The 26,785-nt window shown below is 44.3% G+C and overlaps 1 protein-coding gene across 2 annotated transcripts; it reads right to left on the bottom strand.

Moving 5' to 3' along the window:
- Positions 1-4,401: 4,401 nt before the first annotated feature.
- On the bottom strand, positions 4,402-26,785 carry slc1a5 (solute carrier family 1 member 5). 2 transcript variants are annotated; one of them, XM_079513917.1, is made up of 10 exons: positions 25,902-26,785; positions 17,210-17,252; positions 17,019-17,087; positions 16,055-16,221; positions 14,601-14,834; positions 11,220-11,414; positions 8,854-8,988; positions 7,189-8,161; positions 5,223-6,858; positions 4,402-4,856 (listed from the first exon to the last, which is right to left on the bottom strand). In XM_079513917.1, the coding sequence occupies exons 1-8, from the start codon at positions 26,462-26,464 to the stop codon at positions 7,939-7,941; spliced, it is 1,629 nt and encodes a 542-aa protein (XP_079370043.1). In that variant the 5' UTR covers positions 26,465-26,785; the 3' UTR covers positions 4,402-4,856; positions 5,223-6,858; positions 7,189-7,938. The 2 variants fall into 2 exon arrangements, with proteins under 2 accessions (XP_079370043.1, XP_079370042.1); XM_079513916.1 differs by having other exon boundaries at positions 5,223-8,161.

Consider the following 26,785-nt stretch of genomic DNA (forward strand, 5'->3'; position numbering starts at 1 on the left):
TCCACCAGTTGGTTCCCAATGGGAACCGGTTCAGTTCTTTTTGGTTTTTAGTCCATGAGCCAGAGCTCCAAAATTGGAACGTTAAGTGTGCAAAACCATACCTATATTAGATTGTTATCACCATGAAACTTCCAAAGTTGAGTACTTACACGAACACAATGATTTATTGTATTACAAATTTTACATTTTTAAATATGCAAATGAGGCATTATGTAGGAAAATATGCAAAATAATAGAAAATATGAAAAAGCTATACTGTGGAAGGGTTATCATGTATTCATTTACTTGTATTGATCCTATAAACAATTTAATATAGGTCTAGTTTTTCCCACCAATTTTGGAGCTCTGGCTCATGGACTAAGAACCAAAAAGAACTGAACCGGTTCCCATTGGGAACCAACCGGTGGAAAGGGGGTCTCAGAGATTACAGAACCAAAACTGTGATGCCAAACCTGAGCAGGCTTTCCAAGACTTCAGGCTTCACAGTTGCAACTTTCATGATTCTTAATCTTTTGAGATTACATTTGTTGGGAATTCTGATATAAAGTTAGAAGAGAACTCTGGATTGAGATATAAATCTGAGGTGATGGCCGGCCTATGGGGTGACTCTTATTTCTATTCAGTGGCAGGAATGGGCTCTGAAACTACTCTTAAATCTCAGAATTCTGTGATAAAAAAAATCACAATGACCAGATTCATGCTCTGTGCTCAGCTATAGGAACTGCTTGTGAGAACTCAATTCAGGCTTTTATTTTGTATTTTATTTTATTCAGTGGTGTAAATGGTCTGCCATAAAAGACTGCACCATTAGGGAGGTGAAGTGAGAAGTTATATTTGGATTGGAAGAGTCAGTAACTCAATATGACGCAATGATGCCATGACACAGACATGTCACCAACATGACTCAGTCTCAAGTGCTTGATGGAACACTTCAACTTCATGTGACCAGCCTGTGGCATGTCAGCCATCTATGGCAGGGGTTCTCAACCTTTTTGGCAGGGGAATGCTTTGGCCATGTAGGGGACCCCCGGAAATGCTTTGGCCATGTAGGGGACCCCCGGAAATGCTTTGGCCATGTAGGGGACCCCCGGAAATGCTTTGGCCATGTAGGGGACCCCGGGAAATGCTTCGGCCATGTAGGGGACCCCCGGACATGCTTCGGCCATGTAGGGGACCCCCGGAAATGCTTCGGCCATATAGGGGACCCCCGGAAAAGCTTTGGCCATGTAGGGGACCCCCGGACATGCTTTGGCCATGTAGGGGACCCCGGAAAAGCTTTGGCCATGTAGGGGACCCCCGGAAATGCTTTGGCCATGTAGGGGACCCCCGTAAATGCTTCGGCCATGTAGGGGACCCCCGGACATGCTTTGGCCATGTAGGGGACCCCGGGAAATGCTTTGGCCATGTAGGGGACCCCCGGACATGCTTTGGCCATGTAGGGGACCCCGGGAAATGCTTTGGCCATGTAGGGGACCCCCGGACATGCTTTGGACATGTAGGGGACCCCGGGAAATGCTTCGACCATGTAGGGGACCCCCGGACATGCTTTGGACATGTAGGGGACCCCCGGAAATGCTTTGGCCATGTAGGGGACCCCCGGAAATGCTTTGGCCATGTAGGGGACCCCCGGACATGCTTTGGCCATGTCACGCGATCTCAATGAATTCAAGGCTTCATGGGGCGTGTAATTGATAGGAAAGAAGTCCTTTTTAAGTGGTGCAACCACTTCCTTAAGTGACTATGTGTGTGTGTGGGTGGGTGTGTGTGTGGGTGCATCTGAGCACGAAAACAGCATGGTTGTAACTCTGTCATTTCTCAACCGTTTCGGATGCGGGGCGGCTCGCCGGAATCGGGCCGTGGGTCTGGAACCCCCCCCCCCCGGGACCCCCACACGGAGTTGCACCACTTACTTCACATTTTTTTAAAGAAGGATAATATTGTGCTTGCGTACACAAATACGCATGAATATGTGTGCTTTCTCTTTCTCCAGTTGTTCAACCTTGTTCTTTGTGATTCTGAGCTCAGACTGTTGCTCAAAGTTCAAACAAGTTATCACTGTCCCTCAGCCTCAGCTCTACCACAGTGCTCCCTAAGACATGGACCAATGTCTCTGACATTTGCCAACTCTGTCCAGATGTGCCTGGGGCGCTGCTGCTGGTCAGTCTGTCTGTCTGTCTGTCTGTCTGTCTGTCTGTCTGTCTGTCTGTCTGTCTGTCTGTCTGTCTGTTGGCCGCTTGTCTCTGTTGTTTCAACCGCCGTCTCTCCCTGGGCCCAAGGGCCCAGACAGGCAGAACAGCAGCAGTGCTATGTGAGCTCAAGGGCCCAGACAGGCAGAACAGCAGCAGCGCTATGTGAGCTGCAACGCGTTTCATGACGAGAGGAACACAAAGCCAGGGTCCTTCTTTAAATATAGCCTATAAAGCGTCGCAGTCCCGCCCCCTACCAGGGCCCAGGAAATTATTCTCCGTTCATTTTCCTCATAGACTTTTCAGAAAGTCTTTATTTAAAGACGTTTACGCCGCGGACAAAGCCAACTCTTGTCGTGACAAATCATGACAACACTTTTTTTGTTGTTTATTGTCATGATTTGTCACGACTCAAGTTGGCTTCGTACGACGCTTAAAAGGTCTTTAAATAAATACTTTTTGAAATGTCTATGGGAAAAATGCATTGGGATTAATTTCCTGGGCCTGACGTCGTCATGACAGGGGGCGGGACTGTGACGCTCTATACTACTTGGTGAGAAGCCGTGTGAGAATGGAGCACATGTCTTTTTGGAAATGTACAGTAAATATACAGTCAAGGACTCCTGATAACAGATCCAAGTGTGTCAGGCGTGCTGGCAAGTCTGATAATGTATTGTGTATTCACGGTGAGGCTCTATTAATACAGTGACCATCCTTGCTTGCTTCGACAGTCAGACAAGACACGGTATCACAATGCAGCTGCAAGCATGCAGTAACTGTATAATTGTGACCGAAAATAAAACCTATAACACATTTCTAAATGTCGACGTCACCTGGTCTGGGTAGTGGTGACAAGCAATGCCATCAGAAGACAAAAAGTGTGTCCTCTACCTCCATGCAGGAGAGCAGCTGCTCTGCATTTGCGAGGCCAGAGCTGGTCTACGTGGGTCAGCCTTCTTCACCCCTCGAGACGGCAAAGGAAACTAGAGGGTGGCAAAAAAGGTCACACAACTCACACTTTGGGAGCTACGTAGATCTGCTATTTTTCGCAAGGGTCCACATTTACAGTCATGGTGCAATGTAGATCTGCAAATCTTTCATTTTATCATTTACATTGCACTTACTGTATATCAGTGTGTACAGCATTGGTAGTATCACCGAATAATAACCAAGATGTGTCAGGAAAACACTTGACACAGACGTGGCTCTATACAGCATGCACATTTTCAGCTTGATCATTTCTCCATTGATGACTGAAAATGAGTGGACTACTAACAATGTGCATAGAAAGTTTGGCGCCAATGGGTTCAGCGGTTTGCAAGATTAGCTCTGGACACCCACACACACACACACACACTCCGACCCTCTCATACTTGGCTAGCCTCTTGGAGAGCCAATGGTATGTTCATCTGCCTATAAATGCACAAAATATGTGTGTGTGTCTGACCGTGACCAGTGTCTGACTCTGACCGTAACCAGAACCGTCTGACTGATCGACTTTAAACTTGTGTATTGCCAGAGACTGCAGAGGGAGGGATGTGCCTTGTGGGAAGTTAGTTGGATTGGCGGTTGTCCAGCAATTTGCCACAAGAGATGGAGATCCATCAATATGATTTCACGATACTACTGACTTTGCCTCCAAGTGCTATGATAATGGGTACTGCTCCAAGTACACTGACACGTTGACAACTGGTACAAAAAGGGTAGATAGGAAGGAACAATGGGTATCGTATGAGAGCCCGTCTAAGGCCTCACTCAGACCTTTAATGCATTGCTGTATGCTTGTTGGATGAATGTTGTGTAGTGTCATGGCCGCCCCAATGCATTTCCAATGGGAGTCACATGGTTTGACACAACATTTGTGTTGTATGAGGGGGAGGGGCGCAGTCGAAACACAGCCGAAAGCCATGCAACAGCTTGTAGTCCAAAATGTGGACTACAAACCATGTGACTTCCATTGGAAATGCATTGGGGCGGCCATGACACTACACAACATTCATCCAACAAGCATACAGCAATGCAGTAAAGGTCTGAGTGAGGCCTAGATCAAAATGGCATGTCCTAATTCACACACACACACACACACACACACACACTATTACACGTACATGCTAATTACAAGCAATATCATAATCAGTCACCAAAAGTTAATTGGCGTTTCTATGCTCCCATGACGCAAGAGTCTGTAATAAACAGTCACAGAGCAGCAAATACAAAAATTACTTTTTTATTTTCTGAACTTCAAGGAGAGTACATTCAGTCTAGCCAGAATAAGACTTGTATAAGATGAATAAGATGAGAACTTGTATAGCCTACTAGGACTGGAGTTATGGTCACATACTGTACACATCCCTTGATCAAAATCACTCACTCCATGACAGATGCAATCGATTCAAGCATTATTGCTTGCATCAGCTTATACACCTGAAACCTTTTTGGTATTTCACCCCGATTAACATGGAGCGAATAGTAAGATCACCGATTAGCTAGTCGATCATTTTAAAATAAACAATCACTATGTCCCCAATTAAATCATACTTTAAACAATGCCCCATTATATGGGTTGAATAAATGACAAAACTAGACTTTCAAGAGAGCATATATTTTGCAATGTGTGATAGTGCTTAGTCTATTTCACTTTGGTGATTCAGATATTTGACAGATTAAAGGCTCATTCATACTCCAGTTTGTGGTGATAGTTTATCACCGCGGTGTAGTTTTTTTAAGGGTTAGAGAACTACAACATTACGTCATTCGCCGCGGTGATCAGCTATCACCGCGGACCCCGACACATCTCTCTGTTTTTACTATCAGTCCTTTCACTCTGGAGCCATCACCCCGTTCACCGATTGGTCTACAAGTTGGGTGGGCGGTTTTGCAGGCATGGGGGTTTTGCATCTGAACCAGAGGGAGGCGGAGTCAATGCTTAAGGACATCACCGCGAGTATGATGGCCTCGACTCATTATGAAGGTGACGGTGATAGGTGAAGGTGACAACTTATCACCTAAAACTGGAGTATGAATGAGCCTTAACACATCCCAAGTTCACAAACGGTCTCTAAACAGACTTCGAGAGACGTCTGAACAAAAGCATACAGTACCATCCAGACACACCACGTATACCGGGCGGCACATGAGCAAAAAGTCAAAATCTCAACAGAAAAAAAAAAAGTTATCCCCCAAGCTATGGCTAAAACATGACAAAAATATTATTTTAAACATTTTTTTTTCTCCAAAAGAAATAAAACAAAAATTGTGTTAGTGACAATCATTTGAGACAAAGCGATAACATGATGTACAGAGAGGGTCTGGTAAACTCCAAACAACTCACTGTCTCATTTGTTTTGGATAGTTTCATTGCAGAAATAAATATAAAATAAATGTATGTCAAATTACTACAAATAACGATAAAATAACTGGAACTGGTAAAGCTGGCTTTTCATATTTACCTCTGAATTCATGACATTCTCACCCTTTCACCTCCAAGGATGTTTACGCCTTGGCAAAAATCCATTTTGCAGTGAAATGTTGTTCAAAGAAACATTTGCACTGAAGCATAAATTAGCCTTAAAAGTCCTCTGTTGACAGCCCAACAGTCACAACCTGACCTATGTCCCCAAGCTACTGTCACTACTGTGACAATAGAGGTAGCCTTGTAGTGGAGGGAATATTGTTTCATATAAACTGTACATAGAAATTAGAGTTGGGCAGTTACCCAAATGTTTTAACCGTTAAACAAAAGTCTCCAAATTTGACCTGACACGGACCAAACTGGCTGCCATTTACACTGGCAGCCAAATCCAGCCTGAATCAGATCTGAGCCACATTCAGATTGGAATCTGATTTGTTTAAATGAGTCATGTGACATGTTGGACTCATTTAAACCAATCGGATTTCAATCTCGCTGTGGCACAGATCTGATTCAGGCTAGATTTGGCTGCCAGTGTAAATGGGGCCTTAGTCAACCCAGAACTTCATTGCATTGCATAAACCAAGAGCTGACATTTGCTTTTAATTAGTTGCAGTTTTGAATGGAATTCATTCTGCTCGACAGACTTTATTAGAAAACACTGAAGTCCTTGGTCAACAAGCGACTGTCTGCCTCTACCAAAGAGATATTTGCGATCGTTGAGGGATTTAGACGTAACACACACACTGTGGGCAGAGTTCTTTAAATGCTGTTGCCGACCGACGACGTCATCAGGATTCCATTATTAGTGCAGGATACCATCCGTGACTCACTGGCCCCAATGGGAACCGGTTCAGTTCTTTTTGGTTCTTAGTCCATGAGCCAGAGCTCCAAAATTGGAACGTTAATTATGAATTGAGTGGGCAAAACCATACCTATATTAAATTGTTATCACCGTGAAACTTCCCCAATTGAGTACTTGCAAAGACAATGATTTATTCTATTACAAATTTTACATTTTTAAATATGCAAATGAGGCATTATGTAGGAAAATATGCAAAATAATCGAAAATATGAAAAAGCTACTACTGTGGAAGGGTTATCATGTATTAATTTACTTAAATAATTTACGTATTGATCATATAAACATATTTAATATAGGTCTAGTTTTTCCCACCAATTTTGGAGCTCTGGCTCATGGACTAAAAACCAAAAAGAACTGAACCGGTTCCCATTGGGAACAAACCGGTGGAAAAGGGGCCACTGTGAAACTAGCCTGGTTAATAAACCAGACCGAATCAGCCGTTGGCAAAAAAAAGTTGCCTACCAGCGGATTACGGTCTGGCGAGGCTCAGTAGCACGCCTCTTTCCTACAGCAGAGAACAGGTCGGACCAATCGGGACACGGTATGCAATATAGGCGGGCTTTGGTACAGTGACGTTCAATGCTTGAGACCTTTGACTGACAGTAGCTCTGACCAATTGCGTCGAAGAGAAAATGTTCCCCGGGAAATGAAATCCAAGTGGAGCCAGCCCAGACTGATATACCGCGACAGTGTTGTGTGATATTAGTCTGGCTTATTAGCCAGGCTACTGTGAAACCACCCAACCCATGTGTTCATTCTTATTGCGGACTGTGCTTTTAAACCCTTTGTGCTTGGAAATCTGGGACTTAATGTAGGGCAACAGCAGCAGGTTAGAAAAAAAGAAGGGGGGAAAAAAAAAACATTTCCATGGAAAATATCTTACAATGGTGTGGTAACAGCTTAATGATCTACTTCCTACTCGCTGGGTCTGTGTGAGTTTTGGTCTCAGAAGGGTTGAAAAACAGACATGGATTGGACAGTCTTTCAGCAACACAACGCCTGCCTGTTCACAGTACCGAGGTCACTTTTCATGGATGGGTTTGGTTTACATCTTTAGCCCTTGAGAAGAAAAAAAAACCAGGTCCTTTTGTTCAACTTCAAAAAGATTTGAACTTCATTTGGTGTGTCGCAAGATATAAAATAAATTGTGAATATGTTGACTGCTTCTTCATCACCCACTCTCAGAGAGGCATTGTAGTTCATTATATTAGCAATAACATTGGCATACATGGAGTAACAGACTGATCAAAGCCTTCAAGGCTAGCAAAAAAGAAAAAGAAATAATCTGAAACAATACAATGCCAAATATGAAGACTAATTATTCCATATCAGAGACTTAAAAGCCACTGCCTCTCAGCCTTTTCTTCGGGGCAGATTGAAGAGAGAGAGAGAGAGAGAACTAAGGTTTGTGGCAGGGTCGGTCAAGGATGCGTTGGTGGTTGGTTGGTTCATCGGCAAACTTAAGTCCATTGTCTTTCCTACATGATAGATTCTCTGTCATCGCGGTGAGCCGAGGCCTCCGCCTCGCGCCTTTTCCGAATGAGCGGCGAGTCTTCGAGTGCGGCCGACGCAGGCGTGTCCTCCAACCTCACCTCGCTCAGCTCCGTCCCGTCCTTTGCCGCGCTTTTGTCCACAAAGTGCTGCAGAATGCCGGCTCCGAAAGCGTCGCCTTCCACGTTGAGCACCGTGCAGGTACGGTCACTGCGGGAGGAACAGACAAAGAGCACCATTCAGTTCTCCAGATTCATTACTCGTGTTGCGTGTGGCTGGTTTGCAGTGGTGGAAAGTAACTAAGTACTTTTACTTAAGTACTGTACTTAAGTACAATTGAGGTATTTGTACTTTACTTGAGTATTTCCATTTTCCAGTACTTTTACTTACTCCATTACAACTCAGAGACAACATTTGTACTTTTACTTCACTACAATTATTTATATTAGAAAACACACATTAACCACTTCAATGCTATACATTTTGCTATACATGCTATACATTTTGGCAATTTGAAAATAGCCGATCTACAAGCTCACAATGCGTAGCAACGCGACGCATTGTGAGCTTGTAGATCGGCTATTTTCAATAGATTTTGTACACATTTTGAACTGTGGGACAATATGAGTACTTTTAGTACATTTTGATGCTGATACTTTTGTACTTTTACTCAAGTACATTTTCAATTCCGTACTTTTACTTGTAACGAAGTAGTTCTAAATTGCAGTATTGGTACTTTTACTTAAACAATTGAGTACTTTTTCCACCACTGCTGGTTTGTCTCACACACTGAGCAATCACAACCTTTTAGGGCTGCAACGGTTAAATCTCACCAATCCGTATTATTACAAGAATAATAAAATGAAATAACTGGACATTGGGAGATGGTGTTCAATACTCACACGAGCCAGTCGACAGCCAGGATGAGAGAGATGTCATTGGTGGGCAGTCCTACTGCCTCCAGGATTATAGCCAGAGTCAACACACCCCCTGCAGGGATTCCCGCCGCTCCCACACTGGAGGCTGTGGCCGTCACTCTGGAAGAAGGAGAGGGACACGGTTAGCTACGTAGCTACTGTACATAGAGGCTGTGGCCGTCACTCTGACAGAAGGAGAGGGACACGGTTAGCTACGTAGCTACTGTACATAGAGGCTGTGGCCGTCACTCTGGCAGAAGGAGAGGGACACGGTTAGCTACGTAGCTACTGTACATAGAGGCTGTGGCCGTCACTCTGACAGAAGGAGAGGGACACGGTTAGCTACGTAGCTACTGTACATAGAGGCTGTGGCCGTCACTCTGACAGAAGGAGAGGGACACGGTTAGCTACGTAGCTACTGTACATAGAGGCTGTGGCCGTCACTCTGACAGAAGGAGAGGGACACGGTTAGCTACGTAGCTACTGTACATAGAGGCTGTGGCCGTCACTCTGACAGAAGGAGAGGGACACGGTTAGCTACGTAGCTACTGTACATAGAGGCTGTGGCCGTCACTCTGACAGAAGGAGAGGGACACGGTTAGCTACGTAGCGCTCATGAACACGCACAGGGACACGCAGAGAGTGTTAAGAGAGGAAGGGGCTGACATCCCGTAAGAGGGCACTTTTGGACAAAAATAGCGAAAACAGCAGATCTACAAGCTCACAACGTGTCGTGCTGCGACGCGTTGTGAGCTTGTAGATCTGCTATTTTCGGGGCTCAACCCATGCACTCTTTAGCTAGTGGAGATGCGGTGTACGACCTGGATTTCTAAACAAATTTGTTCAACGCAAAATACTGCGGGGGGGGGGGGGGGGTGGGAGGAATTCTCCTGAATGCTGCCTTCCGGCATGGCATGGAAAGGAGTGGTATTTCCATTTCTTTCACCATTAGTAAACGCTGCATTCGTGGTCTGGAGAGGGCAGTCGTTTTACAGATGGGTAAAAGGGCAGGGGCCGACGCCCCCCCTGTGATGTCTATGTGTGCATGTCCCTGAGCACGCATGTTCAGTATGAAGTGGATTCACGAGAGAGGGCTCAGGTTACCAGGTATTTTACAATGGCTGGGAGGCGTATGTAGACCCGACGCGCAGCGGAGGGTCTTCTATCCTCTCAGCCATTGGAAAATACCTTGTAAGCTGGGGCCTCGAGTGGCTTATTGCTTTTCTAAAACGGTTACATATAGCAATATTAACCTCATAAAACTATTAAATTCACAAAAGTAGCTACGCTTTGCGCCACCAGAGCGAGCCGCACACTTCCTTGTTTTGCTCGGCAAGTAGACTATGTGACGGGAGAATAGCGCTTGATGTCTTTACGGGGCCGCCTGGAGCCACACATTCACAGTCATACGAGTGCGGGCGGTGCTTACACGCACAGCCAGCGCGCGTGTAAGGCAATCAAGTGCTCACCCTTCCCCAGTTCAGCTGCAGGATGATACAAAGTGATTGAAGGTGTGGAGTATCGGTGAAATTTACAACGGTCACGTGACAGTAACCAGCCAATCAGAATCAAGTATTGGGACTAACCGTTTTAGAAATCATGCATATATTCACTGGTTGTACTGTTGCTGCTAAGGCCTCACTCACAACTTTCGATCTAGCATACAACATTGATGCATGCTTGTTGTATGAATGTTGTAAGTGTCATGGCCGCCCCAATGCATTTCCAATGGAAGTCACATGGTTTGATACAACATTTTGGACTACAAGCTGTTGTATGGCTTTCGGCTGTGTTTCGACTGACCCCCTCCCCCTCATACAGCACAAATGTTGTGTCAAACCATGTGACTCCCATTGGAAATGCATTGCGAGCTTGCATCAGCTATACATCTCATACAACAAGCATACATCAATCTGTTGCGACCGTGTGAGTCGCCCCTAAGACTTCACTCAGACCTTTACTGCATTGCTGTATGCTTGTTGGATGAATGTTGTGTAGTGTCATGGCCGCCCCAATGCATTTCCAATGGAAGTCACATGGTTTGTAGTCCACATTTTGGACTACAAGCTGTTGTATGGCTTTCGGCTGTGTTTCGACTGCCCCCCTCCCCCTCATACAACACAAATGTTGTGTCAAACCATGTGACTCCCATTGGAAATGCATTGCGAGCTTGCATCAGCTATACATCTCATACAACAAGCATACATCAATCTGTTGCGACCGTGTGAGTCGCCCCTAAGACTTCAACAGCTGCTGTTGCTGCCGAGACTTCAGCAGCAGCTGTTACAACAATAACCTCTGTGTGTGTGGCATGTGTGTGTGTGTGTGTGTGTGCGTGTGCGCGTACGTACAGTATGGTGAAAATTTGGATGAAGTTGAGAGGGATGTCGTTGAGCTGGGCGATGAACACGGCGGCCACACACTGGAAGAGAGCGGCTCCGTCCATGTTGACCGTGGCGCCGATGGGCAGGATGAAACGGCTGATGTGTTTGGACACGCCGTTCTTCTCCTCCACGCACTTCATCATCAGGGGCAGGGTGGCAGAGCTACGGGGGGAAAAACAAAGACGTTAAACCATTTAGGCCTGAGATCAGATTCTAAAAATGTCTTCTACATCCTGACAGTTTTCTGAAAAAGCTATGTTTCTATGTCAGTCGTTCTTCGATTTTTCAAAAATAGCAGACCGACAAGCTCATAGCGCGCCACTCGGTGGCGCGCTATGAGCTTGTAGATCTGCTATTTTTCAATAGCTAAAGCATAACATAATGCTAACACCAAAAGGGGTTCCCGCCCAGAATGGGTTAACCCATTCAGACCTATGAGCTCGATTCTACAAATGTCTTCTAAAATCATGACGGTTTTCTGAAAATCCTATGTTTCTATGTGTCAGTGGTTTTCAAACTATTTCATGTCAAGGACTCCCAGAATTTATCTATAATTGACCGCCGACCCCCCCCCCCCCCCCCCCCCCCCCCATCTGAAAATATGTTGTTCCAGGGTCCCCCCAGAGGCTAAGATTTTAGTTAAAAAAAGTTATAAAAAAAATAATATATATATATATATATATATATATATATATATATATATATATATATATATATATACATACACACACACACACACACACACACACACACACACACACACACACACACACACACACACACATATTCAAAGATTAGCGCCACATTTTCACGATTTTTCAAAAATAGCAGATCTACAAGCTCGTAGCGCGGTACTCGGTGCCGCGCTATGAGCTTGTAGATCTGCTATTTTTCCATAGCTAAAGTATAACATAATGCTTAAAACACCAAAAGGCGTTCCCTTCCAGAATGGGTTAAGAAGATGAACAGTAAAAGACAGAGGCAGTATGTGTAGGGCTGGGTTATATCACAGCATTCTGTGCCAATGATAATGAATTACATTTTTAATGAATTACATTTTTATAGCGCTTTTCCAAGAGCTCAAAGCGCTTTACAATGGTTCCTTCATTCATACTTTGGGAGGTGAAGCAGTCGACGCCAGTGTCCTCACTTCCCACATCAATGGTGGCGAGCTCACACCGACCGACTCATTGGAGGCAATGTAGGGTTCAGTGTCTTGCCCAAGGACACTTCCGACATGTTGACAGGAGGGGTTGGGATTCGAACCACCGACCCAGGGATCATTGGACGACCTGCTTTACCTCCTGAGCCACAGCCGCCCAATAGACTGTGTGCTTCCACGTATGCCACCATCTTAAAATCTGCGACTATAGCCATGCACACTTGCACAGTCGACCTTGCGGCAGTTGACAGCTGTTCGAAACGTATAGCTAGGGCGAGCAGACTGATTACTCAGTAAGGATGTGTGTAGATGGCTAATCTAAATTTACATTTCGTTGCTGTCGGGAGGAAACCTCATAACTCCATTTTTGAGGTTTTTGAATTTTTGGCATAAATCAGTGCTATTGAACACCCTTTACGTCTGTGTGTTGCTTCGAAAATATTGAACCAATGGAAAGTGCTTTGGACAAAACCTCTTAACTCCATTGGACCTTCAAAAATGTCTGCTAAAGCAACTAACTCCACCACCTCTCCCCCTCTCATGGAAGTAATTGACAACATATAAAGTTACAACACCAACTTTGATGAGGCTGTATTGCTTTGTTTTAAAAATACATGTTTTTCTTTATTTCCTGAAAAATTAACATTTTGGAGTTATGAGGTTTCCTCCCGACAGCAGAGATTTGACAGACATGTTCTTTCGTTCCTCAATTTCTGTCATTCTACTAATTACCCCTGAACAGTGCACTACTACACTATACGACCCCTGAACAGTGCACTACTACACTATACGACCCCTGAACAGTGCACTACACTATAGAGCGTCACAGTCCCGCCCCCTTTCATGACGACGCCAGGCCCAGGAAATGAATCCCAATGCATTTTTCCTCAGACATTTCAAAACGTATTTATTTAAAGACCTTTTAAGCGTCGTACAAAGCCAACTGGAGTTGTGACAAATCATGACAACAAACACAATATTTTGGACCAAACAAATAATTACAAATTAGAAAAACAAGAAAAAAAGTGTTGTAACCTGCCTTTTTTTCTTCTTTCCAATTATTTGTTCAGCCCGAAATTTTTTGTTTGTTGTCATGATTTCTCACAACTCGAGTTGGCTTTGTACGAGGCTTAAAAGGTCTTTAAATAAATACGTTTTGAAATGTCTACGAGGAAAATGAACGGGGAATCATTTCCTGGGCCCTGGTAGGGGGACAGGACTGCGACGCTCTACACGACCCCTGTCACTGCCAATCCTCACTGTTGTACTGGGTAGACAACCTTCTCATTTAACCGGTTTCATAACACGTGGGGAAGCAGCAACAACCTCCCACTTCCACTCCTTGCCAAACAGATGCAATGCCCCCACCAACCAGTAGGAGTCACTAGTGCATTAGTAGCATATAGGAACAATACCAGCTTGGAACCCAGGTGTATATTTGGAGGGAGGTAAACAAAAAGGTAAAGTATTTCCTAAAACATGGCGTTTTTTTTCCCACTGGGACGTACATCTCTTTTTTTTAATCTTAACCCATTTTGACCTGAGATCAGATTCTAAAAATGTCTTCTACATCCTGACAGTTTTCTGAAAAAGCTATGTTTCTATGTCAGTCGTTCTTCGATTTTTCAAAAATAGCAGACCTACAAGCTCGTAGCGCGCCACTCGGTGGCACGCTATGAGCTTGTAGATCTGCTATTTTTCAATAGCTAAAGCATAACATAATGCTAACACCAAAAGGGGTTCCCGCCCAGAATGGGTTAATTTGATGCCATCTTTTAAGTTTTTTTTGTTCAGATCTATGATTATGCACCAGTGTGTATCTGTAACAGTCTGTTCAGTCTTTTTACTGTTTTTATGTCCTACTAACTGTCCATTTGTGTTATTGTGGTTTGCTGTTGTATGTGAAATGTGATCACATGAACTCTACACAGAAAAATTTGCGTAACCTCAGAAGACCCTCAAGCATATATAAAGGTTTGAATGAAAATCTCTACAACACTGAATCTCTGCAATTGGTAAAATATTCAGTACTTGAGGATCAAATCCCAGCCAGGTATAGAAAATGTTCCCATGTTACCGAGGCACAGTAGATAAAGCTCAAACACGTGTGGTTTCAATTCAAACATAGCAAAAATCTGACTTCTGGACTGGAGACAACAAACATGTAGACGAGAGGAAAAAGTTACCTAGAGCATGTTCCAAAGGCAGTTGCCAGAGCAGTGAATATCCCCCACAAGAAGGAATAGGGGTTCTTCCTGGTGATGATGAAGTAGATCCCGGGCAGTACCAAGATGCCGTGAATGGCGTGGCCAATGACACAGCAGGCTATGTATTTTCCCAGACTGGAAAACAGCGTGGCGACGTCCTCCATCTCGACGATTTTACCCGCAACGAGGAACATGATACCCAGAGGGGCGTACCTGGGAAGAGACGGAGAACCGGAAGGAAGAGAATTAAGGAGAGTGCAACGTACAGTGCGTCAAGTGTTAAAGGCTTGTTCATTATTATCCTAATAGTATAGAGCGTCGCAGTCCCGCCCCCTACCAGGGCCCAGGAAATTATTCCCCGTTCATTTTCCTCATAGACATTTCAAAAAGTATTTATTTAAAGACCTTTTAAGCCTCGTACAAAGCCAACTCGAGTTGTGACAAATCATGACAACAAACACGATTTTTCGGGCCGAACAAATAATTAGAAAGAAGAAGAAAACGGCAGGTTACAACACTTTTTTTGTTGTTTTTCTTCTTTGTAATTATTTGTTTGGTCCAAAATATTGTGTTTGTTGTCATGATTTGTCACAACTCGAGTTGGCTTTGTACAACGCTTATAAGGTCTTTAAATAAATACTTTTTGAAATGCATTGGGAATTATTTCCTGGGCCTGATGTCGTCTATTGAAAAAAGGACCATACCAGTGTCATGACATAAAACTGTCAACATTGGACAAATAGTTTGAGGCATTTTCTAAAAAATTGCCATATTACTGCCATTTTTGTCAACGTTAGCTTAAAGTCATTGTATGTATAATTAAAAGCCAGTTAAATCTGGTTTACCTGGCTTTTAATTATACAATGACTTTAACCCATTTAGGCCCGACATCGACATTTAAAAACTGTCTTCTAAATCATGACAGTTTTCTGAAATATAATGTTTTTATATCAGTGGTTCTCAATATTTCATGTCAAGAACCCCAAAAAGTATATGTAATTGACCGCCAACCCTCATCTGAAAATATGTTGTTCCAGGGACCTCCCCAGAAGCAAAGATTTGAATTAAAAACGTTGACTCTAACAATATATATTCAAAGATTTGAGGGACATTCACGATTTTTCAAAAATAGCAGATCTACAAGCTCGTAGCGCGGCACTCGGTGCCGCGCTATGAGCTTGTAGATCTGCTATTTTTCCAACAGCTAAAGTATAACATAATGCTTAAAACACCAAAAGGGGTTCCCGCCCCGGGAATGGGTTAAGTTAGAGTACCGTGATATAGTCATTTTAGACCTACAACTAGCAACTTCAAAGTCTTGTACAGTGTTTTTAGTTTAACACGGCGGTATAATCTCTGCCAGTGGTGGCTGTGACTGTATACCATGTTTATACAGTAAGTCGAGTAGAAGACGGAACGGCATGGGGGCTTACCACATGATCCAAGACACCAGTATCATGGTGGCTTCATTGAATGAGTTGAAGAACTTGATGAGGATCTCTCCTTCTTCTCCGAGTTTCCTCAAGGCCACACCAAACACAATGGCAAACACCACCAGACCCAGAATGTTCATGCCGTCTTGGTCCGTCCCAATGGGCACCTGGACACATACACATTCAGTTACAGGACAAGCAGAACAAAGCACGCCAAAACACGGCTAATATAATAATGTATCGTCAACGTCATTATTATATAATTAAGCAATATTACACGAGAGGGGGTGGTTTAACGTCATTAACGCACGTCTGCGATGCTGCAGGAAGTTCCGAAAGCAACGCAGAAGTGCATCCATGACAGAGCAGCTGATTTCTATGTTTTGATTAGGCGTTCCATCATGCTGGTTTGAAGCGCGTCTAGAATGCCGTTTCAACCAATCAGATTCCTTCCTCGAAACGACCCGTTGTATAATGTACAATATTTATATACAAAAGGGTTTTTTCTTCTCTTTTCTTTGTTTTGTTAAAATGAGCGTTAATCATCTTTATATTCTGATAGTAACCATTGCTATAGTGTGTTGGGACACAGTTCGGTCTCCCCAGCGCTTTCAGTGAACTGAAAATGCTAAGTGAAATTAGAAGTGATATCTTCAACCAGTTCACTTCCGTATCAAACACGTGAACCGACCAATCAGTTAAGAGTCTCTATGGCAGCGTCAAAAAAAGACACAATGTCCTGCCGTCGTCCTCCCCAAACACTGACAATTGTGTTTGTTCCGATGACGGACCAAAACCGGAGGCACCGCAACGGTGTCTCCGGTTTGGCCCAGCATTGGAGCAAACACAATGCACTCACAGGGTCTTTTGCGGTCTTGTGGGATATTGTTATATTCTAACAAAAGGTCAAGGCCTTTTGTAGGTCGGTTTAATAGCCTGCAGTATTCCTACTCGTGACGTGTACCTTCTCAACAGTGATGTTGGGCCGACCGTCTGTGCCGTTCCTGGTGACCAGCTTGTAACTCGTGGCATACTACCAAAACAAAACAAGGGATTGAAAGTTTAGCATAGTCAAATCTTGTTTACATTGCTTTACATTATTTGTCAAAATGGTCAAGATATACAATATGAAATTGTCAAAATGTCACAACGTACCGACTGGAAGGCAGCAGACACCAAGTTGGAGGGAAAGAGGTTTCTGCAGAGGAGGAGAAAAAACAAGCCCAAATTGATTAAATCAATTAATTACCAGCTGCATTATTATTATCTGTGGGTCTGCTGCTGACGTTATGCCACTTTTTAGCTGCGCTCCGCTGTTATGCTCAAATTAGTGACCCTAAAGAATTCTGAGGCAACATGGCTGGAGACGAGGCAGCCAATCAGAACTGCTCGACTAGCCATGCCGTGCAGAAGACGATGGGATGTTATGGGTTGTTGCCAGTGGTGGCAACTGTCGTGACAGAAATAAGCTAAAGCAGCCTCCAAAAACCAAACCAGGCAAGCAACTGAAATATGCGGACTAGGCAACTGGAAATATGCGGACTAGGCAACCCAAAATGTCGACTAGGTGTCGGTCTCTCGCAATTTGCGGTGTTGCAAGTTTCAGAGCAAGGCATAGACCAGACTGCATGCTTTGCAAGCAGCTGGTAAAAAGAGGTACATTCAGTTTGTGAACCCTTCATGTGCTGGACTTTGGGAATCAACGGTGGTTCACGAGATCTGAATCACAAGGTTTATCATGTGGAAATAACTGAGAGAATTCTACTATTAATCCTCTCTTGGTTTGACCTCCTCGATGGTACTGACTTGGATTAATAAGATCCCTAAAGACCTGCCTCCTGCCCATAGAGACCCCAATTACTAGACCGACTCCTGCTGATCTGTTTACTTTAGAATTAGAATTACACACACACACACACACACACACACACACACACACACACACACACACACACACACACACACACACACACACACACACACACACACACACACACACACACACACACACACACACACACACACACACACACACACACACACACACACACACACACACACACACACACACACACACACACACACACACACAAAAGCCTCAAGAACTCAATGAATGGAACGTACGCCCATCCCCACCGTACCAGTACAATAGTTTCTAGTAATGATGGATTAAACAGGCCCCCCCAAGTGCCCGTGTGTCCAAATCGCTGTTCAAATCGGGGCCGCAGACCAGCCATGGACGGCAGTGACTCGGGGGTAGACTTCCTACCTAAACATTTAGGAATTCATGTTTTTATTTCCCCCCCCAAAAAAGATCTGTTTGCATGTTGTGTACACTTTCCATAATATAACTGGAACAAAGTGCTGTGCAAGTGCACAGACTACAGTGTCTGAGTATGTGTCTCCACCCATTCCACGTCCCCGTTATGCTGAGTCACAACTACCTGGCATATCCAATGTCACACCAAAATAAAAACATCCATGGCGTTTTCCAGGAACATTCAGTGGCAGACTGCGGTATGCTAGCTAGCTATAGCTGAACAACCACCAATAACCACAAGCCACAGTGTTTAACAGGAGCATTCAACGACTGTATACCACTCACTGAAGTAAAAAAACAAACAACTACACAAATAGATTCACTCTACCTCTTCCCGGAAGCATTGCCTATGCCAAGCGTTCCCTCTTTAACGCTGAGCTATACCTTTTAGGCTTTAATACACATTATCTGTGGAAACACTCACTCAACATTTGATTTGGTGACTGACTAATAATGCATAGATGGGAATACGGGAATAATGACCGTTTAGGGTCTATTAACCCATTTTGACCTGAGATCAGATTCTAAAAAGGTCTTCTACATCCTGACAGTTTTCTGAAAAAGCTATGTTTATATGTCAGTCGTTCTTCGATTTTCAAAAATAGCAGACCTACAAGCTTGTAGATCTGCTATTTTTCAATGGCTAAAGCATAACATAATGCTTACACCAAAAGGGGTTCCCGCCCAAAATGGGTTAAATGAAATGGTTGAGGAATGCATTGAATAGGCTGCTCTAACGACACTCTGTACACACACCATCACAACCGTTCCCAATGTGACAAGGTATGAGTGTTGTGTGTGTGTGTGTGTGTGTTTAATGCAAATCTCTTTGACGACATACAGTCATCAAGTTACACCTCCCCTGGCAGACACGTGCACATGCTGTACTGTACAGTGTGTACACTAGTATATGCCAACCCAGGCCAGTACCCGAGCTCCCGTCTTCAAAAGGAGAAGTTGCCCATTTTCATGCCTGCATATTTTTTCCCCTCGTTATTTATTTTCTCTCTTGCTGAACTGAACTCATTCAATAATAATACCAGGGCAGGGCCGAGGTTGTTGCGTTGAGGGAGGAGGGTCCACCACATTTTCCCCCTACTCCTGAGAACACTGGCTTGACATGCATGTATAGCAGTAATAGCACAATAAGCACATACTATCCCATACACAACAACACACCTAAAAGTGTGAACTTGCCAAGTTCTGTTGATAAGCTTTTTAATGCATTAATATAATAGGTTGAAATGATCATCTATTAATCATGCTTTTGTTTGGCTGGGCCTAGAGCTTCTCTGGTTTCTAAACTCGCTACTGCCCTTTGGTAATGAATGGGCCATTTAATTATCTGTGTGTTGGGAGGGGGGGGGGGGGGGGGGCATACCAGCTGCATTACACACAGGTCGAACTGGATCAACCGGCAGTCAAGTGCGTACCTATCACATACTTGCAATGTCACTGTCACAACGTGTACGACCAAAACATTGGCGAAATAAAGAAATGAGACGTGGCAATTTGGCCACACACACACACACACAAACACACACACATATATACTGTATATATTTATATATGTATGGCCTCATATATTCAACTTCCTCAGTCTCTATTCACACTGTGCCTGTGATCATGTCCCTTGTTCTTTATCTTTACATAACATTGATATAATGGAGGTAGGAAGAGATGGCTGATATGGCATGAATGAGAATGATGCAACAACACCTATACTTGCATGATAGCACTTGCATACAGTGTTGCGCTGTTATCGTGACGTGGTGGTATCATTTCAAACTACCACACCGTAGTGTGTGGAGGTAGAATACCATGACAGTACAGTAGTGTTATCAGTGCATATAGTAACACCTTTATGTATAGCCAGGGGGTTATGTAACAAAAACATAGCCAGGGGGTTATGGTTTCAAGCCTCACTTGGGTCCCTAAAAGAAAAAGTGTCCCATTGTAATTTGTGTTACTGTACAGCTCGTTTTAAATATCTGTCAAATGACACATGGGCTACATGCGCATTGTGTTAAGTCCTGTTAAGGAACCAATCCAGGCCAGCCGTTGCTGTCAATGTGACTTTTATCTAGGAAGTATTGCTCGTTCAACAATCACCAAGATTGCCGTGTCGACAGCAGCATGGACCCCAGCAGAAGAACAAACAGAAGGCAGGCGATGGGAGATAATATGAAAACTAAACAAGGATTTGTGGGCAGGGCTTCAAACAACAAGCCCTACATCCTTCTTTATAAAGTGACACAACCCACCACATACATGCCACGTGTTTGAGGAGAGAGAGCTTTCATTCTGAGGCAGATAAAGTGCCACATGTGTAGGAGAGGATACAGTAGTTATATGGTGTGTGTGTGTGTGTGTGGTTAAGTCATTACGTTGTGTGCTGCTGTGCATCATGGGGATGTAGTTAAGAGGAAAATGAAGAATGTGTTTGTAGGCGCTTACAGAGAGGACTCTTAAGTTTCCACTGCGATACACACCGCTTCATGGTCACAAAACCATGCAGCGGTTTTGGCTTTGTTGCCAAAACATACTAAAAACTGATTGAGAGGGCCAACGCTCACAAGACAACGCCACCGTCCACTTAGACGAGGACAGTGTGTCCTCGTCCTGTGACAGTGTGTGTGTGTGTGTGTGTGTGTCTGTCTGTCTGTCTTGATAAGCGGGTGGCAGTGGGTCGACTGCACGGACCCAAAATGACTTTCCCAATTGGTTTTAGAATAGTATGCGGCACCACTTGCATCTAGCTCAAAGCACATGAGCCAAAAGACACTCAAAACATTCAGAGCAATGCTAAGTTCCTTCAAATACAGACAGACCCAAGTCTAGTCTTGTATAAAAAATAAACTGTGGACAGTAATTATTACACATCAGCGTGCCTTTGAGGGCTGTACTTTTCTCACCATTTCATAACTAGGTTTCTGAAATGTCTGTCAGAACAGATAACCTTTATCAACCAAAACTCACAACCACATGTTGCCTAATGACGTGTTGTCAATCTTGGGTCAAATACTGGGTGAAATGTATCCGACTTGCAAAAGAGTAAACAATATCAAGTATTAAACATTAAGGATTAATCATTATGTCATGTTAAACCGTCTAGTTTTTTTTATGTTTTTTTTTTGTGGCTTTCTCCTTTATTTTATATTTTTATAGAGGGACAGACAAGTAGGCTGACAGGAAATGGGGAGAGAGATGGGAGGGTGACATGCAGTAAAGGCCGTCGGGATCGGGAGTCGAACCCGCGGCTTCATGTTTTGGAAACGTTGGGTGGAAGGGAATGCTACAGGATGGCCATTTCACCAAGTACCACCTCAGAAAATATGTGGCTCTCCGGGTACCACCATTGTGACGTTAAAATACGTCAAACAAATACAGCAGCGTACACCTAAACCTATCCCATCCTATTCACACAGGAGGGAGATTTGAAGGGCACTAACTGACTCCGAGATGTCCACCACTGCAGTTTTTACGTGCAGCTGGTACTGGGAAAAAAATATTCTCTTTACGCTTTTAAAGTTCCATTTTAAGACACTGCGTTGCCACCGTTTCGTTTGTTGTGGTCCATGATCGCATCGTCGGCAGAGCTCGGCACAATGCCAACAACAAACCTCCATGGCAATCAGTCCATTCGATTTAGAGACATCTTGTTGTGTGCAATTGGAAGTTTTGGCCTAATCTAGAGAAAGGCGGATGGATCACCTAAATCAGTATGGTTCATCTTAGTGCACAGCAAATTCCATGGCAATCCATCAAGTAGTACAATGTGTGGAAATTGATATTTTGGCCTAATGGTGGGTCTCTGGGAAAAGCCATCGAGTGACTCACCAAAATCAATAGGGGGGGCATCGTCAACTGGCGATCATGAAGGTGCATAATCAATTCCATGGCATTGGCAAGCCAGTCCGTAGTACTTTGAGATACAGTATGTTGCCTGGGACTAAATGGTGGGACGGATGGCCAAACAGATTAAGGACTTTTCACTTATGTCCGTGAAAAATGAAATCAATTTATTACAAGATGCGTTTATATCAGCAAGATGACATCTTCCATCGTCATTTACTGGCCTAAACAAATGTTAAGGTCCATAGACTTGGCTGGCAATGGGGAAATTATAATTAGGCTCTAAAACAAACATTAAATTCCATAGACTGCTGCATGACGTAATTTCGGAAAGCCATGCATTGGAAGGGCTAGCGCGCCCCTCAAAAATTAACTGAGGAATGCTCAATGTATACGGACAGATGTGAAGCTCAGTTAGGGGTAAATTGTTTTGTTTGTTTGTTTGATTGTTGTCTGTGTCATGTCCATTATGACCCATACCCTATGAGCAGGGTTACTACTCAGTCGAGTTTGAATTTAACGCTGAGGAAGGCCTGCATGCCGGTTTTGTTGTTCTCAGGGTTACTACTCAACCGCATGGTAGAGCAACTTTCTCAGTAAATAACCTGTGCAAGACTTATGTTATGGAGTAAATGAGACCCTCAGCACACACACAACAATGCCCTACAGTGTTGGAGGCCAGTGCTAAATCTACACAAGGCTGCTTTCTAATCTACCTGAAGCCGGGCACACAGGTCAGGCTCTTTATGTTCAGCTCTGGCAGTGGAACAGGCTTTTCTTTCCCCAGGAATCATCTGATAGAAGTAGAGTAGTAGGCTATAGGCTCATTAGACGTATTAAACTAATCAAATGGCTAGCCAAGGATATTATCGCTAGAGCAGCTAGTCTCTGTGGCTCACTGGGCAAATGTTCAAGTTGGAGAACAATGCAACAAGTGAACATACAGTACAGTACAGTGTGTATTATCTTCATGGCGTGTTTGCACCTGCAAGTAAGACAATGTGAAGTCGAGTACTATATCTGTGCTACGTCTTTGTGGTGGCCACAAATCGATACAGGTGTACACCATGTTTAATACTGTACCATCTTCGCTCATTGCATGGAGAAATATGCTCTCAATCACAAATGTAAAGTCCCCTTCAAAACGACCCAAGTAGTAGTGTCATGTGTGCAGGTTTGTGGACAAAATATGTACGGCAATGTGTTTAAAATGACCCAACTCAACAGTGTCAACATGTCAGCCGTATGGACACCATATTCCCCCCATGAAGTAAGTGAGCCCTTCACAACGTTGGAAGAAAGCTAGCGCTACTCTGGACAGGACATCTGTTCTGGTGTGGAATGTTTCCGTTCGGTTAGTGCTTTGGGCAACGTCGTGCCTGGCTGAGCTGTTGCACAAGAAAACTAACTCGCACAAAGAGCTGCTTTAATCCGCGGTTAGATTTGTGAGATTTGTGTTTGGCTTTGAAATGCTACCTCCAGGGAATGTCAGATCAGTGGTGCCCAAACGTGTTCATGTCAAGGACCCCCAAATTGACACCAATTAGACCCCCATTTGAAAAGATATGCCAGGGACCCCCATACCAGTTTAATTTCAAGGACCCCCAGTTTGACATGCATTAGTCTACGGACCCCCATTTAATGGCATTTCTATCTCTGGGACGCCCATTTCTTTTGTAAAATCAATGTTAATTTTACTCTGAGAGTGTACAAATGGCCCGTTTGGTTCAATTTTTTTGGTTCCATTTTTACACTCTCAGAGTTACAGACCCATTTGGTTCCTAACTATCATTTAGCTGGGGACCCCCTGGAACTCCCTCAAGGACCCCTGGGGGGTCCCCGGACCCCACTTTGGGAACCACTGGTCTACTCTGTCTCCCAGTGTAGACAGGAAGGAAGGTTAATAGATCTTTCCTGACAACATACATTTAAAAGTGGTGGTCGCGGGTTCGAATCCCAATGACCCTTGCCCTGCGTCACTGCGTGTCACTCCCCATCTCCCTGTCAGTCTACTGCCCTATCAATAAAAGGCATAACCAAAAATAAACAAACAATGTTTTGGCCATTTAACCCATTTTGGGCGGGAACCCCTTTTGGTGTTTTAAACATTGTTATAATTTAGCTATTGAAAAATAGCTACTTTTTTTAAATCGTGAAAAATGTGGCACTTTGCTTCTGGGGGGGTTCCTGGAACAATATTATTTTGAGATGGGGGTCGGAGGCCAATTACATATAATTTTTGGGGTCCTTGACATGAAAAATTGAGCACCACTGATATAGAAACATAGGTATTTCAGAAAACTGTCAGGATTTTTAAGACATTTTTTAAAGTTTCGACGTCAGGCCAAAATGGGTTAAAATACAGTTTAACGCTAACCTGTTTGTTATTATATTACACAACACACGACTATTTACAACTGAATAAGCTTGCAATGCACAGATGAAACACATACTGTACAAGTAAGTGTACAGTCATGTTGTGTCTCTTAGCCATTCTCTAGTGTACTGCGTATGTCAGTCATCACTCACACCAGACTACAAAAGTTTGCTCAAGCCAATTTATTTAACGCAAAAAATATGGACTGAATCACTGCCTCCAAAAATATGGACTGAATGTGCTTCCTTCCTTGACATCTGCTTTTGACATAACAGTGGGCTGTCCTGTCCCAGCGAGAGACCAGAGGCGCTGAGCAGCCACGGTCTCTCTCTCTACTCTATACAGCCTCACACACGTACTCGTCGTGTTGTGTATCATGTCTTAGTTGAAACATATATATTGGGTCTAATAGAACAAGAGAGATATTTAATATGAACAGTGAACACAAAACTGAACCGAAATTATTTCTGAACTGACTCCGCTATAGCGATGAGTCAGTGGCACGGGCCGGTGTGACGTCACATCCAATGCTAGTAGTGGAGTGTCTGTCGCAACTCGGAAGAATTACAACCTTGACGTGCTCAGCTGATGCAACTACGATCTGTCCTTACAGCACGCACACGCACACACACTGTCACACACACACACACACACACACACACACACACACACTGTCACACACACACGTGTGTACACGAAACGCGTGATATTAAACTACTTTTTCCTATGTCTGTCAACTTGATTAAACCGTCGGAATGTTGACTAAAACAGACTGAGACATTATGAAATAAGGTCCTACTACTGACTTAAAAGTTCTGAAATCTCTAGACTCAAAACTATAGTGGCTTCCTCATGATCGTACCCATCGTTCTTTTTGCTCAAGCATGATCTAGTAATTCGGGCAAAACACTTTCTATGCATAGCCTATACATAAACGGACAGGACCATTTATCACGCTAGTTTCACTACCTGCCTTTGACATATTAATGCCATTCATGTTGTGTTGAGGGGGGTTTCGCCACGTGTTAAAACTAGAATTAATCATTGTCTCAGGGATGGGGGGGCAGGTAGGTGGCTTACTGGCTCAGCCTTTGTTGTTCCATGATTGATTTATGATTGAAGTAGTGCCCAAATAAATCATCCAGCTGGTCACATTTGAAATGCCCTGCCCTGCACACGGAGACACACATTAAAACCTGGTAGCTGACCACTGTGACCAGTACAACCACAGTCTTATACTGTTGGCCACTAAAGCAGCTCCAGCTAATTATAATGATAAATGATAAAACATGTACCTGATCAGGTCCAAGAAGGAGTCGATCACCTCCTTGGCCACGGGGATGTCCCCGTCCAGCCCTGCAATCTTGGGCTTGGCGCCGGTGACCGTCCCGGGGCTGATGATGAGAGCCATCACCACGCCGATGGCCGAGGCGATGAGCGTGGTGACCAGGAAGAAGAGCATGGCCCAGCCGCCCAGCTTGCCCAGCGCCTTGGGGTCGATGCTGGCCGCGCCGGACACCAGGCTGCACACCACCAGCGGGATGATGATCATCTTGAGCAGGCGGATGAGCAGCTCCCCGGGAAAGCCCACGTAGATGATCTGCGTCCGGCTCAGCTCCGCGTTGCGCACGCCGAGTCCGATGAGAACGCCGATGATCACCCCCAGCACGGTGAGGATGACCAGCAGGTTGGCCATCACTATCCTCCGGACCCGCTGGGACAGCGGCAACTTGGCGCCGCCGGCGGCTTTGCTGTCCTTATTGCCGCTGTGGAGCCCGTTGGCCTGCGCCGACGGTTCCTCGAGGAGCGCGTCGCCGTTCGTCGCCTTCCCGTCCTCCATGTCGATCTTATCGGCCATTCCGTGCGCCCTTATAGCTGGCTGGCTGGAAGAAGGGAAAGGTGTCCAAGAAAGAAGAAACGGAGAACAAAACTAGGAAGCGGGCGCCGGGGAAACTTCAGTTGCAACGTGGATGTTATCGGTTATAGTCTAGACGAAGGATCGGATGTCAACGGCAGTTAACTAGTAAAAATTAAAAACCACTCTCCACGTATCGTGGGACAAACGTGTGTGTTGCTGCTGCTGCCGCGCCCTCTCTCTGAGCTAAGCTTCACCCTGATGCACTGCCACTAATCTCACGGACTCTATCTAAAGGCAACCCCCCTGTGGTGACGTCAAGGA

The sequence above is a fragment of the Electrona antarctica genome (genome assembly GCF_951216825.1).
Source record: "Electrona antarctica genome assembly, chromosome: 11".
Lineage (NCBI taxonomy): Eukaryota > Metazoa > Chordata > Actinopteri > Myctophiformes > Myctophidae > Electrona > Electrona antarctica.

What these genes read in the sequence shown, in the direction of transcription:
- slc1a5 (XM_079513917.1), bottom strand. Translation starts at nt 26,464, where the DNA reads ATGGCCGATAAGATCGACATGGAGGACGGGAAGGCGACGAACGGCGAC. An exon ending in TCCTTCTTGGACCTGATCAG is followed by an intron (nt 17,253 to 25,901) that starts GTACATGTTTTA and finishes CCTCCTCTGCAG; the next exon opens with AAACCTCTTTCCCTCCAACT. An exon ending in ATCCAAATTTTCACCATACT is followed by an intron (nt 8,989 to 11,219) that starts GTACGTACGCGC and finishes TCCTTCTTCCAG; the next exon opens with AGTGACGGCCACAGCCTCCA.